Source organism: Anoplopoma fimbria, chromosome 17 (assembly GCF_027596085.1).
Source record: "Anoplopoma fimbria isolate UVic2021 breed Golden Eagle Sablefish chromosome 17, Afim_UVic_2022, whole genome shotgun sequence".
Lineage (NCBI taxonomy): Eukaryota > Metazoa > Chordata > Actinopteri > Perciformes > Anoplopomatidae > Anoplopoma > Anoplopoma fimbria.
The window spans coordinates 15,412,386-15,431,864 of NC_072465.1; the positions used below are offsets into that span (position 1 = coordinate 15,412,386).

At 41.4% G+C, this 19,479-nt stretch overlaps 1 protein-coding gene across 1 annotated transcript in view; it reads right to left on the reverse strand.

The window, feature by feature from the left end:
- The window catches only part of celsr2 (cadherin, EGF LAG seven-pass G-type receptor 2), a 61,645-nt gene that overhangs the window by 7,295 nt on the left and 34,871 nt on the right, over nt 1-19,479 (reverse strand). The window contains exons 4-26 of the mRNA XM_054616477.1: nt 17,446-17,561; nt 17,267-17,355; nt 11,983-12,140; nt 11,433-11,596; nt 11,030-11,155; nt 8,470-8,639; nt 7,579-7,758; nt 7,381-7,494; nt 6,680-6,836; nt 6,258-6,399; nt 6,018-6,138; nt 4,846-5,029; nt 4,612-4,713; nt 4,384-4,478; nt 3,959-4,168; nt 3,568-3,751; nt 2,848-3,166; nt 2,120-2,287; nt 1,905-2,028; nt 1,607-1,807; nt 1,324-1,498; nt 586-698; nt 274-356 (exon numbers count right to left, since the gene is read on the reverse strand). Coding sequence (XP_054472452.1) covers nt 274-356; nt 586-698; nt 1,324-1,498; nt 1,607-1,807; nt 1,905-2,028; nt 2,120-2,287; nt 2,848-3,166; nt 3,568-3,751; nt 3,959-4,168; nt 4,384-4,478; nt 4,612-4,713; nt 4,846-5,029; nt 6,018-6,138; nt 6,258-6,399; nt 6,680-6,836; nt 7,381-7,494; nt 7,579-7,758; nt 8,470-8,639; nt 11,030-11,155; nt 11,433-11,596; nt 11,983-12,140; nt 17,267-17,355; nt 17,446-17,561 — 3,495 coding nt within the window. The remainder of the gene's footprint in view (nt 1-273; nt 357-585; nt 699-1,323; nt 1,499-1,606; nt 1,808-1,904; nt 2,029-2,119; nt 2,288-2,847; nt 3,167-3,567; nt 3,752-3,958; nt 4,169-4,383; nt 4,479-4,611; nt 4,714-4,845; nt 5,030-6,017; nt 6,139-6,257; nt 6,400-6,679; nt 6,837-7,380; nt 7,495-7,578; nt 7,759-8,469; nt 8,640-11,029; nt 11,156-11,432; nt 11,597-11,982; nt 12,141-17,266; nt 17,356-17,445; nt 17,562-19,479) is intronic.

Consider the following 19,479-nt stretch of genomic DNA (forward strand, 5'->3'; position numbering starts at 1 on the left):
TAATTGATAAATGTACTTATTATTTAACTCTTGTTTATTAATGTTAGCTTCTCTGTTATGTCATCCGGTCGGTCCAACAGGGACAGAGTATTGCGCTATTTTTGGAACAGATCAAAGGAACGGTTTGATATCATTATTAACATTCTTTAAATTGTTGTTGGTCCAGTTCTACTGGTTTGATTGGAAAGATGGCAATTTCAGGCTGGGAATTTCCCTCCACTAGACAGGCATCTCAGCAGTGTTAACATTTGATGAAAACGCTGGGACACTCACACAGGAGGCTCTTTCTTCTCGATGCTGTGGTGTCTCATTGTGCAGGAGGCTCTGGATGACAGGATGTACAGGAAGACATTCATCTGTGGACACAATATCAAACTGCTTCACAACTTACAACAAAGCAGGAGATTGTGAGAGTTAACGTCAAAGTTATCTTTCTGTCGGAATATTTTCTTAACTGTTGAGTGAACAGTGAAATTTCTGAAGTGCCGCTCTGATGAGGTCATCATCGAGTCGGCCCTTTGCAGCGGGTTTATAAAGGTCCCCTTTAAACAACAGTCTGGATCTCAGGGATCTGCAGGGACTCACCGACACCACCATGGCAATGGGTCCAGCAAAGCTCCAGATGAGAGTGTCGTACATGGACAGCCAACAGAAGTCTGGGTTCCCGTAGCCTTCAGGGTCCAAACCCACCGCCAGACCTGCAGACAAACCCAGAAGGAGAGACGGTAGCATCAGACAACAGCTGCTGAGGTACATTTACAGTACTATCAGTAGGTTTGTGAGCGTGTAAACATTCTGTTGGCCAAGAACATTGCTCATCTAAAGTAGCCAGTTGTCAGCCCTAATTTGGACTTTTTACTACAGTTAAGCAAAGATGACAAGATAAGATTTTACTGGAAGACGTCTCACATTTTCCGACTGAAATTTTCATCTTGAGGTCAGAACAGTGTGACAAGAGTTAATATGTCACGCTTATCACTCTATAAGACTACGAGCGTGTTTGATAATGATGGATCTGTATGTATCTGTATGATCCATGCCACCAGATGAGGTCTACTCACTGATGAAAAAAGCAATAACAAACTATGTGGTCAGAAAATTAAGCCCTGCTTTGAGTGAATGAAAAATAAAAGGTGAACAAATTTTCTCTATATTTCAGTTGAAGTCTTAAGGTAGATTCTCATAACTGGCACAGTGATGAGATAAAGTTTTGGCCTGCTGCTAGAGATTTCAATACTACAAGACACAAATTGTATGAGGAAACTTTCCAGGCTTCTCCACTGTACAGCAGGTTCATTTTTGTGATAATATGGGGGTTCGTACCTGTGATAAAGGCCGGCACTCCCCAGCCAATCAGGTAGTAGAATCTCATGGGTCCATAGTTGATGTCTCGCACTTCGCTGATCATGCGGTAGACGTGCAGACCCTCCAGGAAAAGCCAGGAGAAAGTGCAGAGGTAGAAGAAGTGCAGCAGGATGGCGATGACTGTGCACACAAACTGTACAGACAAAAAATAGGGGGAAACAGAGAGGGATGATTAAAACATGAAGAGATGAAAGGAAACACTATAAATTAGGTCAAACAGATGGAAGACAGAATTGATTACCGGGTTGTCTGCCTGGTTGATGCCCAGGATGAAGATGAGCTCGGAGAGGAAGAGAGCAACACCTCCATTGTTGATTATACTCGTCTTGTTGCACTGCATGGCTCTCAGACAGAGGAGGAAGATTGAGGTGAGGAAGAGGAAGCTCATCGTCACCCCCACTGTACTCCACGTCAGGATTTTGATTGGTAGAATCTCTCCGTTCTGACGCAAACATCACGATTGGAAGAGAAACGTTCGAGTCAGAGAACAGAATAATATTTGTGGCTTTAGTGAAGTGAGATGTTTTTGCTTTACTCACCTCTCTCCTGGAGATGTCCATGAGGACAGCAAAGCTGGTCATGTGATAACACTGACAGCTGATGTGGGTGCTGTTTCTGAAAACCACCTCACAGCCCTTCGCTGACCAGCCACCGTTCCCGCCCCTGATATATAAAACACAAAGACCAGAGGACAATGTGAGGATACCACAACTAAACGCTTCATCATTAATTCTGAGTGTGCTGCTGTACTCACAGTATGGTGTGATTCCAGAAAACACAGATGGGTTTAGAGCGCTCCTCAGTGGTGACCAGGCGGAACTGCACAGTGATGGGTTTGTCCAGCGTGTGCTGCAGCAGCTCGTCGTTGTCGTGGACGGTGATGCTGACAACCGGTGTGTTAATGACCGGACGTTTTGGCACCCTGAAGACAATGAGAAAATGTTTTTTGCACGATTAAAGACAAGAATTGGTTCCCACTGAACACTTGAATCTTCCAAAAAAAAAAAAAATATATATATATAAAGTGTCCTATTTAAACACATTGGCACTAAAGTGTTACTCAAACGAGTAAATAGCTGTGGGGACTATTTCCAGCAGTGGATTAATACGTATCTTATCATATATTTACAGCAGCAGGAATGTGCATGTGTGACTGAAAATGAACTACATTGCCCATGTTGATGTTAACAAAGGAACATGTCACCATACGCGTCAGTGTGGCTCAGTGATGTGTTTGGGATGACATAGAGGTCTATGGCACAGAGGAATCACCTATAACACTTTTCACCGTACATAAACAATTATTGTTTATTTCGGATAAAGGTTTTCTTTTGAGTCTAAGATATTGATTGGAAGATAACTACTACAAACAAAACTAGATGGCTTAATGTTTTGGATTCAATGTAATCAAAGTGCAGTTTTTTAAGACAATTCTAAGGGGAATTAATTTTGAAGTCACAGTGCTTTATTAATCATTCTTACCGCAGACTTCTCTTGTCAGGATCATAGCTCTCTGGTAACAGCGAGGCGAGGCTGTGGAAGATGATCACACTGGCGATGGCGTCCGGCTGGCTGTCATCAGGGTGGCGTTTCTTCCTGTTGGCTGAGCGGTTCCTCAGCGAGGACTCTGGGAAGACATCCAGGTGTCTGTGGCCCTTGGTGTCCATCGGTGGTTGGAAGACAGAATCGGGCAGTGTGACGGCCGTCTCAAGGTCCGCAGGACGAGGGCCCCTCAGGGACTGGTACCGCGGGAGTTTGGCTCCAGCAAAATTCATCTTTTTCAGACGATCCACAGAGATGACTAAGAAGAAAGACAAACAAATGCAGAGAAATTAATACCAGAAATTTCCCTTTTAAATCTCTGATTTGTTCTAACAATTATCAAGGGAACCACTTTTTAAAATGTATGTAAAAAAAAAAGAAACGGAATGGTTAATAATAATAATAATAATAATATTCTTACTATTGTTAATCAGAAAATGTGCTGCCCCATTTTTGTTTTATTCAAGTTGTATATTATTTGTTCTTTAATTTGTTTGATTTATTTAATTTGTTTCATGAGCCCACGGTTGTTCTGCTTTCTGTTCTTTAATGACTTTAATGACGTTGTCAAAACATTTTATGGATCCCCAGCAGAGAAGCTCTGTAGCCTTTAAGTATTGTCAGCATGTCCCATCTGGTGCTCCCAGGTAAAACGCTCACCTATGTGTGGTGTGACGATGGTGAAGGGGCTGAGGTAGGTCTTCCTCATGTTCTGTGCCAGTGTGTTTGCGTATTCCTCGTAGTGGCGCAGCAGCGCCGCCGTGCCACCCTCCGAGTGCTGGATCAGCTCCCAGTGAGTCCGTGTGTCTGGAGACAGGATGGCGCTGCCCACACGGACCAGATTCTGTCAGAAAACAGAGAGAGTTCAGTGGAGAGTGAATGAAGTGTGATGTATTTCCTGCAGATACAGCATGAAAGGCTGTGAAGTCTGGCTTGTTGTTAATAAACCAATTTATTTTACTGCTTAAACTGCAACAATCTATTGTTCTTAATTAGTTTCATGCTGTGTTATGAAGTTCACAGGGTAGATATACACTAAGTGGTTGTTCACCTCAGTGAAGTGGACGTCCTGTGTGGCTGTGAGGTTGAAGCCCTGCTGGTTGCTCTCGTGCTGCAGCAGACTCTGCGTGAGCCAATAAGCCACCTTGACATCACTGCCGTAGTACTTCTCTGTGTGAGAGGTGGCGTTGGCCAACATAGCGGCCGTCTGCTGAACGTGTCCAGAGTCCAGGAGCGATGTGTTACGGGAAAACTTTTCAGACTGGAGAAGGGAAAAGATAAACATTCAGTAACAATTGATGCTTTGTTAGTAAAATATATTTTCAACCCGATTGAAATATCTCAACAATACTAGAAAAAACATGGTGACCGAAGCTCTTTTTCTTGTTTAAATCATTTTCTGCCTCCACAAATGAGGATGTTATTGTGGGAATTTCAAGGTTGCTTTTAAAACTGACGGAGGGAGAAGCTACACACCAGGGCTTTCAGCTTGCTGAAGGTAACAGAGGTGCAGTTGAAGAGATTGGGAGGCAGCCAGCCCTTGTGCTCATCACAGTGGCGGATCGCTGTGCCTGAGAAGAGGGAGAGAGAGTTATCACATGAGAGTTGAGGAGTAGACTGCAGCTGAGAGAGGGCTTTAGGCAAGTTTCATATATTGCCATTATTATATGGTAATTTGATGAGCTGCCTGAAAAACCATCATACCGAGAGTTCCCTTGGGACAGTGAACTGCTGCAGGGAGACCAAACTTAGTCCTGGGCCACCAGATCCCGGCCTCGATGGCCTGAGGGCAGCTGTCATAGATTACTGAGCGAGGAGGAAGGAGAGAAATGATGAGGATAAAAATGGAAAATGATTTAATATATTTTTAGCTATAATGAAGCAGCGATTATAAATAAAGCATTATAGTAATGTGACAGTAATCTGATGTATTCTGACCTTCACAGCCGTTAGGAGAAACCTCAGCGAAGGGGTTGTCACAGCGGTCACACTGGCGTCCGATGACGCCGGGTTTACACTGACACTGGCCGCTCTCTCGGTCACACGCTCTGGAGAAAGAGCCGACCGGGTAGCAGTCACAGAGCAGGCATGTGTCGCTGCCTTCGGGACGGTAGTGGTTGTCCTGGAAACGGGTTTGGAGAGAGGAAGTTGCTGATTAACAATTTATATACACAATTTATATATAACAATATATATTTTTCAGCCTTCCTCATTTACACACGTCAGCACATTTTCCATCTGCTGCAGCTGCTTGTTCAAAAACATCTGGACGACTTTCTCAATTATGTCCCCCACCTATGTTTTCCTAGTCATGCCTGAGCTGTGTCCCAATGCTGTACTACATCCAGACTCTGAACAGGTGTAGTGTATAGTGAAATCACTAACTTTATGCCAAAAATGTCAAAATTTTACTCCTTCAATGCTATGTAAATGAGTTCTGACCTCTATTTTGAACGTTGGGAGATTGCTTGTACAACAGCTGAAGGCAGCGTTTGTGCCATCGCTTACAGACTGGGTGATGTTAATGGCCGAGAGAGACATTTTCATAGTTAAGTCTGTTGTGATACCAAAGCTTTATCTTATATCAGTGGATTCACTTTATCTAAATTGAACAAAATAAACTCTGAATGAATACAAAGAAATCAAAAAAGGTAGAAAAAGAAAATGTTTTTTAAAAAAAAGGATTAACCTAATGAACTATATGACGTTAATGCAGAGAACTTAATTACAACTTGAAAACTCAAAAGGAAAACATTTTTGAGATCTGATTTATTGTAAACTGGAAATACAGAAAACTGTGACAATTATGTTGCCATACCCACAGATATTAGTATGTTGAATGGATTTGACTCACAGCTCTAAAGCTTTAAAACTATTCCCTTATTCATACATTTTATTTTCATTTGTAGGACTTTTATTTCATATTTGTATTTTCAGCCCAACATAGTATTAAACATTCCTTTGTTTGTGTCTGTCTATGTATATGCCTGTTTCCTGTCTGTTTACTTGCCAAGAATCAAATTGCCTTTGTGGAATAATAAAGTTGTATTGAATTGAATTGAATTCATCACAGAGCGATGAATCAAAGCTGCAGGTCCTCACACGCTCACCTTGCACCGACACTCTCCGCTCGTCTTGTTGCAGTCAGAGTCGAAGCCCTTGTCCGTCTGACAGTTACAGGGACCGCAGGTCTTATGACCCCACCAGCCTCTGGGACACGGCAGATCCGTCCTGTAGACATAACACATTGTCAGTTTACCTGCAGAGTAATAAAACAATACAACACAGGAAGAGCCAGGATCTACACACAAAAACATACACAGTTTTACGTAAATGTGAAAAACATTTACTTTTTCTCGCAGTAATGGCCAAAGTAGTGGCTGGGACAGTCACAGGTGTAACCACGAGAGGAGCTTGGCTTCCTGGTGCAGGTCGACTCGTGCTCACAGGGGTTTAATGAGCAGACATCAGTGCAGTTGGTGCCATAGTAGCCTGTGAAACAAAGGTGAAAAGAAAAATAAGCTGCTGTGCTCTCGCAACATGGTGAAATGTGTTAAGTAGCGATAAGGATTATGTAATAAAGGATAACTGTAATACTTTCCTTGGTGTTGCTTTATCGTATGTTTGATGGAATACAATGCATTTTAATTGAGTGATTAAAGACTTTTATGTAGGCTGAAGTAATATCTACAGTACGATTTTAAGTAACCTTCCAGCCCTGCAAAAATGTTCTGATCATGGTTTTCGGTTTGTGAACAGTAAGCAGACTGACCAGAGAGGCAGGTGCAGGAGAAGCTGTCCCAGTCGTCGCTGCAGTAGCTGCTAACAGGACAGGGGCTGGAGCTGCATGGGTCGGGAACGCTGCAGCCGGGCTCCACGTTCACCTTCCTCGCCTGAGATAGACTCAGAGCCCCACCCACACGCAGACCCTGCAGGCAAACAAACAAACAAATACATTTACGTTTCCACGGCAACACAGCATGGTTATGTATTTGCGAGAAACACTTTGACGATCAAAGTAAGTGAAAGGAATTACTGGAAACAAAGAGGTTACTGTTTTGGGTGTGTCAAAACACTATGTGTTGCCTGTCTGTTTAAATTTTATGTGCTATAGTTTTAGTAGATGTCTATCTGCACCTCATCAAAAGCTCAAGTAGTTAAAACCTTTTTCAAACACTGCTGAGTGAGCATTATTTTAATTTCAAAGGGCAAGAAAAGAAGGGATAAAAGTAGCTCAAAAAGAAAGGGATTTTAATGATTTTCTTTTATTGACAGGTTTCAACAATTTTGTAATTACTTATTTCAACAAATAGTTTTCTGCTCCTTGTAATATAGTCATCTAAACTACATTTATATGTAATCTACACATCTAAAAATGTATATATTCAGTTAAATGTATAGATGGCTTTTGATATCTACATTTATACATGTGGACAAATGCTGATATAAGTGGGGTCTATAGAGGGGACGGACCTGAATACAGCCACGGAAACCATGTTGAATTTTCCCATCAGGCCTTGCCAAACCACCAACGCTCACGGTCTTCAGCTTGGAGTCTCGAAGCTTCCCATCCACCTCCATACTGGCCTGAAAAGTTGCATGACAGACTTAATGGCTGCCAAACTAAAGTAGTTTAATTCATGGTGATTTACAACAACTAGGATAGCTCACCAGGTAGAGCCCCTGATCCAAAGACAACACTGCTTTGTGGTGGCTCGCTGCTCCCCCCAGACTGCTAATATCCAGCTGCAAATGATGCCAGTCTCCATCGTTCACCAGCACCTCCTCCACACGGGAAAGAGTTGAGTCTTCCCCTCTGTGCAGCCCCATCAACACGCTTCCCCCACGCAGCTACAAAGTCAGAGAGAGAGAGCCAGGAAAAGGGAGGAAACAGCAGGAGGGAGATGGAACCGATGTTCAATAACAGAGGAGAAAAAAAGACCAGCAAGAATCAGCAAAGCATCACATGATGAACAGAAACAGAGAGCTCTGACTGACAAAGTTCAAACCTGGAATAGCTGGAAATAGATTATCGTACATTTATGCAACATCAAAGAGGCGTCAGCCAAAGAGAAGCTCAACAAGTAGCCCAACATAGATGCTACAATGAGAGTTTGATCATTTGGATTTTTTGTCTCAACCTCCTCTGATATTCAGTGACGTGCTGCAACTAAGATGGCCAACAGGTGGAGCCTCAATCCTTAAATGTTTGATCTCTTGGTGAAGACTGCCTACATGTTCACACTAGACCTTACACCTATAAAATATATGAACTACTTTTTCACTCCGTGTTAAAGAATTAAAGTTATTGATCTTGGCTGATCAGATTAAGTGACCATTAAGAGGAAATTACCTAGAAATTCTTAAAAATGTTACTTTTCTTTCTAAATAAAGTTTCTCCTTGAGGATAAATTGACATTGCCATGCATTGCAACATTTCGGTGAATTTCATAATGTCTGTGGAGAGAAATAATGTATGAAGGAGACCAGAATGTAGCCAGGAGGTGTTATAGTCTCCACGTGCAGTGAGAAAAAAAAAGAGAAACTATATGTTGATCTCACCTGCAGTGTGAGGTTGTGCTGCTGGCCGGCAGAGATGTGCAGCAGTGTCGCGCTGGCCTGACGTGTGCGGAACATGAACTCCACATGCCACGGGACGGAGGCCGCCACCGCTGCCATGTTGTTCCACTGCAACAGGCTGTTACCTAGGAAACGCTGCGGGCTGGCCATAACTAGAGTAGAAAGATGGTAAAAAAGCAGATAAAATGTAAGGAAAGTAAGTGAGTAGAAAATTGGAAGAAGTGATGAAGATAAATGAGAGAGTGTTTCGCAGTGAGTCATTACTGTCAACCAGCAAGTCCAGCATGTTCTCTGATCACTTCCAAGTTATCACAGAAAAAAACTGTCTGAAATCAAATCAGGTGTTCCCTGAAAGCCCAGATCATTGGCTTTGAAAGCAAACTGTGCTGGTAATTCAGAGTAATAAGATACAAGGAAATTGAGGTCAAAATATATAAAAAACATTGGATTAAATCCCCCCTTTAGTTGAAAATGTGTTTTTCTTCTTGTTCGTGGAATGTGATGTTTGAGCTTCACTGTGCAGAATGATCTGTGTACAGAGTTTGACACTAAAAGGCTGTTTTCGCACTCAACTGCAGAAGGGGGAACGTTTCTCTGTGCTCACCTTAAATCTGAGGTTAAGACGTGGCGATATCAACCGGATTTATGACAATTTATCACAACCGCAAGGCCAATGTGGTCCAGATATGCAAACCTCCGGTGCACATACCCTGAAACTGAACTTTCCAGGACTTAAATATTTAAAACTGAAAATATTTGCATATTCACAGATTCTGTATTTTCCAATGAGGCAGATAAAGTGGATGTTATTTTAAGACTTTTTAATGAGGGAATTGAAATTTTGTTTTGAAAAAACATATCAGACATAAATTATTATTCAAAGCAGAGTATTTGTGTTCGTCTTAAAACGTGTCTGAAGGGGATCTTTAATAACCCCATATTCTACTCTAAATCTTTTAGTGTAGCAGTTAAATTTTGATATGAAATCATTTAAAATGTTGTTTTATTTTTGTAGTTTGTGAATCAGAAGGAAGTTATGTGTTTATGCACTCATGCATCGACTCTGAGAAGCTTTCCGGCTCTTCCAAACGTGAAAACAAAGTGACAGGAAAGGACACTCTGCGTAATGAGAGGGAAAACGTTTCACAGTAGGCAGTCTGTGTACAAAGCGAATGAAAAGCACCTGATCGAAATTATCGATTAGTGATGGCAAATAAACCTGGTGCACTGTGGCTGTCATCGTTGGCTGGAGGGAGGAGGGAAATGCAAAGAGTGAAACTGCAGCACAATTTCATTCAAACGGTTCACATTTACACAAAACGATACAAACATAAGTTGGAAATGAAACAACAAAAAATGCCAGATTAATTGTTCTGTAAAAGCTAATGCAGGAGTTTAACCACAACTCATGTATAAATGTGGCCAGAAGATGCCAATAGATCAACATCTATGGCGGCATATTTTACACACACACACCATATTGGAGATTATTGTCTACCAAATTACAAAAAATAATAAAAAATCACGATCACAATTTCACAAAGATGTAAGTGGCAGATTCAAATTGCTTGATATGTAACAGTCTAAAACCCCCCAAATGGTGAGTTCACTATCAAGTAAGACAAAAGAAAAGCAGGAAATCTTCACATTTGAGAAGCTGGATCCACTACCTTTATCAATTATCATTTCAGCTTTACATTATTCCCACTCACGTACAAATGTAAACAACTGCATTTTAAAAAGGCACCTCTGATGTCGATGATTACTCCGAGTTGTTGTTGATTACAATAAAGTCAAGTTATCAAAGCTCATTAAATTTCCTTCAGTTACATGTGATCACGCTACATTATGTCCCAGTTCTTCACTCCCATCTTTTCCTCAGACTTACACACCAGCCCTTATATGAATATCCATCTCTACTTCCTTTTTATCTGATCTACAAAAAAAATTATCATTCTACTTCAAGCTAAAAAAAGAGGTGTTGTCTAGTCGTTTACAGGTCTCATTCTTCGTCTCTGTCTCTTCTCACATTGCTGTAAACCATAAATCAGCACAGCTAACAGCTGCAGCGGATCAGGTGGAAAAAAAACAGACACTGGAGAACACGGGGACAGAAACATAAGTAATGTACTGTATGACTTCAAAAGACGAAAAGCAATTAGACTTTAACGGTTCAATATCATCTAAACAAGAGAAAACTCAAGCTCAAACAGCTTGATTCTCACAAATGATACTAATTCTGTCATAAATCAGACATTGAAACTACTGTAATGTAATCAACAATGATTTTATGGCTGTGCATGTTTGAAATGAAGTCAGGTGTTCCCAAAAAGCTGTGACTGATTTCACAAACACCAATGATTTCTGCATAAATGAGTCTCTGTTGCCGTTTCCACTCTGCTTTTGTTTTTAATTTGACCTGATAGATGACAGCTTTAGCTTCTTACTTGATGCCAAATTGAGTCTCGCGTCACAAAGACGAGGAAAGGGCTCGGGTCAAAACGGCCGACATGACTAAACTGCACTTTTCTACTTAACTCACCTCTTTCACAGTTTTGTCCACCAAATCCGAGTGGGCAGTCACAGCTGAAGGAGCCCCACAGGTTCACACAGGTTCCTCCGTTCAGACACGGGTCGTTGTTGCAGAAGTGTCTCTTGGCAGAGCATCCTAGGAGGGTGAGAAAATAAGAGGTTGATTTACCCGTTTGATCCGTCCAACCTCATTATTTCATCAAAGAGTCAGAGGGTAATAAAATATTCATAGCAGGTACAATGATCATTCCCAATGACTCTACTCCCCTGCTGTGCTCATTATAGTCATTGTTATTTTCTCTCTCACTTGGCTGGTCCAACAACAAAACATTGTTTGACTGTAAAACAGTCACAGGTTCAGGGGATGAAGTAAAGGATAATCTTTTGGTGCCGATCAGCAGTTCAAAGCGTACCTGGCAGAGTGCCGTTGTTAGCGATGAAGCTGGCCATGTCTATGTGCTGGTTGTCGATACGCAGGTTCTTCATGCAGCCCACGAACTGCCGGTTGCGAACAGGAAAGTCCTCTGGGAGTTTGGGAACCCCTCCGAGGAGCAGGGGGCCGGTCAGGTCCAGGGATCTGAAAACATAAAACCGGTGAACATTCACGAATCCAGGGTTTTTGCTCTGCCTTTACATCATCAACATGTATGAAAAATTGATCACAGAGGTTTTTGCAGTGTTATTTTTCGCCCTGGAGATGAAAACAGAAAAAGGGTAAACATCCCAAATGAAGGAAAAAAGCAAAGCTTAGCTAACACCCTGGAGATGTGGAACTTCATCTCAAAACACATTTACTCTCTCTTAATGAGCAAATCACAAAAAAAGTAATCAGATTAATTACTGAAGTCAATACAGAGATAATGAGGGAAGATGAGAGCAAAAGGTTTTTTATGAAAAACCTGTTATCTTCCACATAGTAACAACAGAAATGTAATCCGGCTGATGTTATTCCTGTGGACTCACTTTTTGGATCCTGATTGGCTGCCCTGAGCAGAGCAGGTGTAGTTTCCGATCATGTGACCGAACCGGAAGGCCACGGAGGCGTCACAGTTGTCCACCGTCACGACAACGACCTTCTGGTCTGAGGGGCCCTGCGGCAGGCCGGCCTGGTTTAGTATCGGCTGTGGATCGAGGGACAAACTCATGAATATCAAGATAAATGATAGAGCGCCTGCCTTATGTTTAAGGGGAGGCTTTGGGCAAAACAATGAGGATTAGGAATTCATAATGCCTTGTTGACTCGCCTGTGTTGTGCACTGAAGTCTTTGTGAAAACTTGAGAACTTTCTAATGTTGGATATGTTTTTTATTTCTATCCAACTGGGGATTTAACAAAGCAATCTAGCTTTTTGAGAGAATTCATTACAGAATAATATCACAAGTATGTTAAGAGGTTTTCATTAGTATGCAAATTAGAAACTCTTGATTTAGATGGACAGAAAAAATAACATAAACGTCCTATAGAATCATATTCATTTGAGAATTCTCAGGTTTGTCAGCATAAAGATGAAGAAAAAAAAAAACTATAAAACAAAGTCTGTGCTGCTATTTTTAAGACGCTGAAGTATTTTGGTATTTTGGCGTTTATAAATAGGACTAAGAAATAGGTTGTTGTGAAAATATCTCATTATTCTGCTGCATTTAACACTGGATTAATCCATGAAGCAGTGTAGAAACTTCTGGGGAATATCAGCCAGTACTAAGCTTTATGAGCCAGATTAAAAACTGGAGCTTTTAAACTGGGAAACAACAACCAAATAAATAGTCTTGGTTCGTTACCCGTGCAGCTTTAGCTTGCTGTTGTGAATATTTTTAATAATTCATATCATAACAGCAAGAGCTAAAAGGCAGCGGTTGGCAAGCACACGCACACGCACACACACACACACACACACACACACACACACACACACACACACACACACACACACACACACACAGGAGATGAGCTCGCTCTCTGCAGGACATCATCCCTGTCAACAAAGGATCATCTTCATTGTTTGAGAAAGAAATGGGGGAAGCAACAAAAGGAGGAGGGGTCTGCGGGGGGGAGAATGATGATCCTGTCAGTATGAGGTCGCGACCCCTTTTCATAACGGCCCGTTTCTCTGAGGTCACGTAGAGCTCATGTTAACCCTAAGTGTAGGTTCAAGCTGGTGTCGCGAGCAGTGACCACTCCCCGCTCACATCCCACCGACTGGGCTGCCTGCAGGCGAGGACGGCCGCTGAGCCGTCAGCTGGTCAGACAGGATTTAGCAGGAATTAGCTCGTCTCATGTGCAGAGATGATATGAAGAGTTGGCTCTATGCTAATGCCTTGAAAACACATGACATGTTTTATTTTTTGCCTGGCAGTTTAGTTCTACACAAGTTAAACTAAAATAGATCCCCGCCAGTGTCTGCAGGAGCATCAGGAATTATAATTTTACTGATGGCTTGTCTGATCCTTTAATTTAAAAGATCATTAAAAACAATACCAGCTGAATATAAACTGTAGATTTCATTGGCCGGTGAAACATCTTTGGCAGCTCTATCAGGTGAATTTCAAGATACAAAACACATCAAGCAATACATTAAGGAAAAAAATATGGCTGCTGCAATTACATTTCTCTCTCATGATTTTCTCATTGGGTAGATTAGATTATATCTCTGTGAGCCTCTAATAATAGGACTCTGTCACTGAGAGGCTGTAGTCGGTTACATTCCTGCACTCACTTTGTGTCTTGTGATCAGTGTGATGAATGTTAGTGATGTGAAAGAGATGAGACCAATTATATTTCTAAACCACCTGGCTGTCTGTTTTCACAACATCACACTTTGTCATTCTTGTTGAAACACAAATGTCAGTTCATTCAGCTGTGGTAGTGTTTACTATGAAATATGTGTGACGTAGAATAGAGGGATATAATACATCCTAATTGTCCACAAGAGCACAAAAAAGTGTAATATTTAGGAGAGAATGCAGTAACGAAACACCATCAAGGCTCAAAACAAACTAGTGAACAAGACTAAGAGATGGCAGCTAGCAGCAGCTAGGATGCACAGTGGTGCTTTGAGCTAAATGCTAAAGTCAGCATGCTAACATGCCAACATTTTGCAGGTATAATGTTTATTGTGTTCACCATCTTAGTTTAGCGTGTTAGCATGCTAACATTTGACAATTAGCACTAAACACAAATTAGAGCTGAGGCTGATGGCCATTAGTTTTGCCTCATAAACCAGAGTAGGAAACTTAAATAAGTGAATGTATGTTCAAAATGTCAAGGTAGTCCATCCAAAAGTTGTCAAGACATTTTACACAAATCAAAAAAGTCAGAGATCCCCAAGAAAGTAGGATTAAATGTTTGAAATACAAAAAACCTTGGGGTATTTTCAGTGAAAACTTTTTGAAATATATAAATAAAATACTTAAAAACTCAAACCATTAAAATAAACAAAGAAATACAGTTGATTATTATATTTGACTTAGTAAAAATGTGTTGTGAAAATTCCCATTGCATGTTCAGTCGGAGAAAGTAGGATCCAAACTATCAGGATGCTCATGGTTTTATAATAAGCATAATTTTGGTTCCATTAAAAAGTAAATTATGCTAGTCAGCTCAGTTCACTGAACCATGAAGTCAAGTAAAATCTCTCTCAATCACAGTTTCCAAGATTCACAAGCCCACTTGAAAGCTGTTGAGTCACAGAAGATAAGTATTTTCAGAGAAGCTCTTTTGGCAGTGAGCTGTACAAAGATATCAGAAACATTTAACAAGTTTTCTTGTACGACTGGCCCTGTTGTCAAGCAACGTTCCCACAGGAAGTCCTCTTATTTTCTTGACTGTGAAACAGTAACTCACTGTTCAACTCTGAAATGTTTAGTAGAAGGAAAACAGGAACTGAAGGTGGCTTTGACTTTTCATTTGATGGTCCTTGAGGCCAATTTGTTACAAATTTGTGGATGATGAAACAAGCAAACATTCGGTCTGAATTGCCAAAGGTGAAATCACCCGACATGCTCTTTTCCACGGTTTTCCCTTCGCTGTGAAAGCTCTGAAACAGGCAGCGCTCCAGATTGGCGATCCTTTCACTGACCTCTGCTGTCATCAGTCACGGCTGTTGACTCTCCCATAATGACTGTCTGTCAGGACGTCTTTCTGCTGCACAAAACCTCATCCTGTCAGCACTGATTGGAGTGCACATATTTGCTCAAGACCACATTAAACACTGCTCTAACTCGCCGCTACAGGGGATTATGGGAATATGAGTTCCCTGTCACAGAGGGAGACAGGGGTTGCACTGGAGGGGCATGGCAGCAAGCAACACAAATATGGGATCTGAGATTGACTAGAAAAACCATAGCAACAAGAGGGGTCGGCCCTGAAGCGCAGCGTCCCCGTTCAAAGCCCGAGTCAATACTTCTCTCGGCTTTTCTTTACCCTCCTTTCGCTCCTCTTCTGCTCCGCTTTTCTGTCCTCACTGGAGAACAGAGAGAGAGGGGCACCTTCCCCGGGGCCGCATCATTCACTGCCCATGGTCCCAAAGGAAGCAGAGCCAAACACAAAGGCAGCGGTCATTGCCATTCTCCACAGTCCCCCACCATCCTGAAAGCCACATTTCAATCTAAAATGCCCCCTCCCCACCTCACCCTGCCCCACCCCCGTGGACAGGGACGGGTCAGAGTGGGCCACTGTGGGATACCTCCAGAGGGAGGAGCCACGTTTCTACCTCAGCGACTCACAGGATGAGGGACATTAGAGGAGGACGGGAGGATTAGTTCAGCCAGAGCTGGGGGTTGGACCCCAGACACTCCTGGGACGTTTAGTACTCAAAGTAAGATATGTATTCAATGTAATGAGTACACTAGTTACATTGTATACAGGTACAAACCTATAAAATCTAATATGATAATACAACATATATATATATATATATATATATATATATATATATATATATATAAAGCATTCCTTGTTATTTAATGCAGGATATATCATGAATTACTACTTCTCACCATTAAGAAATGAAACAGTTACTACAAGTTTGTGTTATAATTTAATGCTTAATGGATCATTAATTAATGAAAGTTAACTTCATACATAAATGTATATGCTACTAAATCAGCCTCAGAGCAGAACCAGCACCTCTTCTCACGCAAATATGAAGCTGTGTTTATTAAACTGGTGGTCTGATGTAAACATATATATGTTGCACTTGTACTGTACGTGCAAATATCTCATTAACAGAAAAATGTCCTCTTCAAACATGCAGCACACTTACAGATGTAAAACTACCAGGTCAGTGGAACAACAAAGGACAGTTTTGTACCATAGTGATTAATGAGACTATAATGTCTTCTTGGCTGGGAAACGACTAGTTTTCATCCAAAAGTCGACAAGAATTCCCCCTTCATCACTTCTTCTGGCTAAAATCTGACACGGCCGTGCTATCATAGACACTGAATAGAAAATGTGAGCAGCGGGGGTGTTGCCTGGCAACATCTTTATGATGCAAAGTGACTTCCTCAATAGACTAAAATGTGACATCCTGTGTGTTGGTCCTGGGTGGTAAAGTACTGAGAGCAGAGACAACAGCTCCATACATTCCTCCACAGATTGAGTTATTGAGTTGTTGTGATGTTCTTACAGAGAAATGGTCAAAGCATATTTAGTCCAATCTGACCACGTCTGGAAAAACATTGACTTCCCAATCACTGGTGTTCATTCATTCATTCATTCTACCCCACCCCACCCTTCTTGTCCCCCCTCCGTCGGTGTCTAGTTGGCATGTTGGCTCTCTTCCAGATCATCATCAGCAATTCTTTAGTCTGACAGGGCAGCAGCGCTAAACAGGCAATACAACTAACTTACACAACTAACTCGATCCACGACAGTTGGATGTGCTTAAGCAGAGCTTTTAAGTGCAATAAAACTAAACGGTCCGTCCCTTGTAGCAAATCAAACCTGTGACCTGATTTCCCTCTGAATATCTTCGGTAACTATGTCTGGTATTTTACCGCCACACCTGATGAGGGGCGCAGCGGCAGACTGATTTAACCAGAGGTATGTCAGCTATTGTGTAACAATTAAAAGAAGGAAATGAAAAACATCATCAGAACAGAGTGAGTTTTCACCAAGATCACTCTTGAATGGTTTTGGGAAATACACTGGCTCTCTTGAAGACAGTTAGATGAGAAGACTGATACCACTCTTGTGTCTATGAGGTATATGAGGAGTAACTTGTCTGTTCCTTTATTCTGGATCTTACCTTGTTGTAGTAGTGGACCTCCACTACGTGCCACTGGCCGTCGCTGACTCCCCCGAGGATGAACGGTGAAACGGTAGTTTTGGTCTCACCTGGAAAACAATGCAGGAGGTGAATGACTGCAACACACTCAAAAATAGTATTAAATAATAAAGAATGGAATTAACAAATAACTGTCTTACCTGCAGAGAAGGTGAGCTGTATCTGCTCATTGATGATTTCCATGGCGAGGAAGTCATGTTTCTCATTGAAGCGGCCATTGTAGAGTAACAAACCGTTGGGCTCTTTGGTAGCAAATCTAAAAAACAGTCAAACAGACAATATTTTAAATTAGTTGCATTTATCACAATTCTGTTTAGTTCCTGTATTTTCGTATCCACATTCACCCGATAAATTAAAGGTTAAGGCTGGTGATATTCTACATTATTGTTATTGTTAGAAAATTCCATGAAAAAGACCAAAACTAACAATTAATGGTACATGGTAACAAGGATAGTAAATGTAGTTAAAGCCTGATATAGCCTTTTCCTCTGTGCCTTAGACCTAAATTGCTATAATTGAACCAGGACATTGTAATTTATTTTAACTCAATCCCACATTATACTAACAGGAGCACAGAAAGAGTATTAGTCCGCGGCTGAAAATAGTCTGAAACAAATACAGTATTTACTCCTGTTCTATCAACATTTGCTTAAAATTACAGTGCCCAGCTGTTTCAGGAAATGACTGAGCCTAAAAATAATTTTTTTGTGTTATTATAAAAATGCCGCCTTACATATAAATAACTGTGTAAATTGGATTGGGACTGAGTCACAGACGGATAGAGAAGTATTGAGAGGAGTAACACATTGTTGGTGTTGGGCTTTTCATTGAATTTGTTGAAATAAAGAAAAATATTCTAAAACACCAGCCTTTAAACATTATGAATACCAAATGACACAAGTACTGATGTCTACTGTAAGAAAAGGTTTGCTGTTGGCCATGCGCCCCGTTAACAGAGAAAAGAAAGAGAGCAGTGACCTATTTAAAGATATCCATACTATTCCCTCATTTTCACCTTGCTTTCCTTTCACACTGGAGTGCTGCAGTAATACAGCGTGACGTGTAACTCACTATCCTGAAGACAGGCTAAAGACTCAACAATGCCGAGGTTTGACAAAGATCACTGAACAGATAATGAGGTTAATCGTGAACACAAGGCTGAGTCAGAGGAAGGAAAAAAAAATCATATTTTTCGGACACAGTGAAGGAATACAGAATCTCTCTGCCATGAAAAGACATCACAGAGCCTCATTACATGACACACTACAACACAGAGACAGAAAACTGGGGCAATGTCAAAGCAGCATGTGGGGGAACACATTACCGCAAGTAAAGAATGAGCACACAAGAAGACAGTTCTGAGTAACGGCAAATAAATATATTTTGTCATGGAGGAGAACACAGACAGCTGCCAGTGCTGTAACCACAGCCTCAGTTTTAGATTTCTTTTTGCACCTTGATGGTGAAACGAGATCTCCCAGGGCCATCATGCTGCATGATCCTCGCATATTAATGCACACTTCAGTGTATATCTGTGCACACACATGGTTCAAACTCTGGGATCAGGTAGCCGGCGTTGCCTCACTTTCGATCAAAGCATGTGGTGGAGCGTATGGTTTAAAAATATCACGCTTTACTTGTCAACTGTGGTCTGTGGTCGTAAATCTGATCCTGTTGAAATGGGTCAGTGGGATGTGTGAAGGTGTGTTATGACAAAAAAAAATCCAGCACTAACTAACGGATTACCTCATTATCCATCCCACAGGGGACCCAACAATGAGTCTCCTGTGCACATCTGCCAACCCAGAGGCATGTGTGGTTTAGTGGATCGGTATTTTCTGGACATTTATTACATTGACATGACGTTTCATTTTCCTAAAAAGGACTAAAGACTTGTTTTTTCAAAAAGATCAATCACTAACTGGCTCTGAAATACTGAAAACCACAAAGGTAGTGTGACTTACTTCTTTACAGCTACAGCTGTTTTTTTCTCTCTAGGAGATGTTATTTATACATCCAAATATCTATACATGCTCTCAGACAACATGAGCAGCCGCCCACCCCCCCTCTGTCAGTCCTCAGGGTTTGAGGGTATACTATACATGATGCTGTTTCTGCAGTATTCTTGAGCTAAAGAGGAGCCAGGGGGCACGGCACCACTGACCTGCTTACTG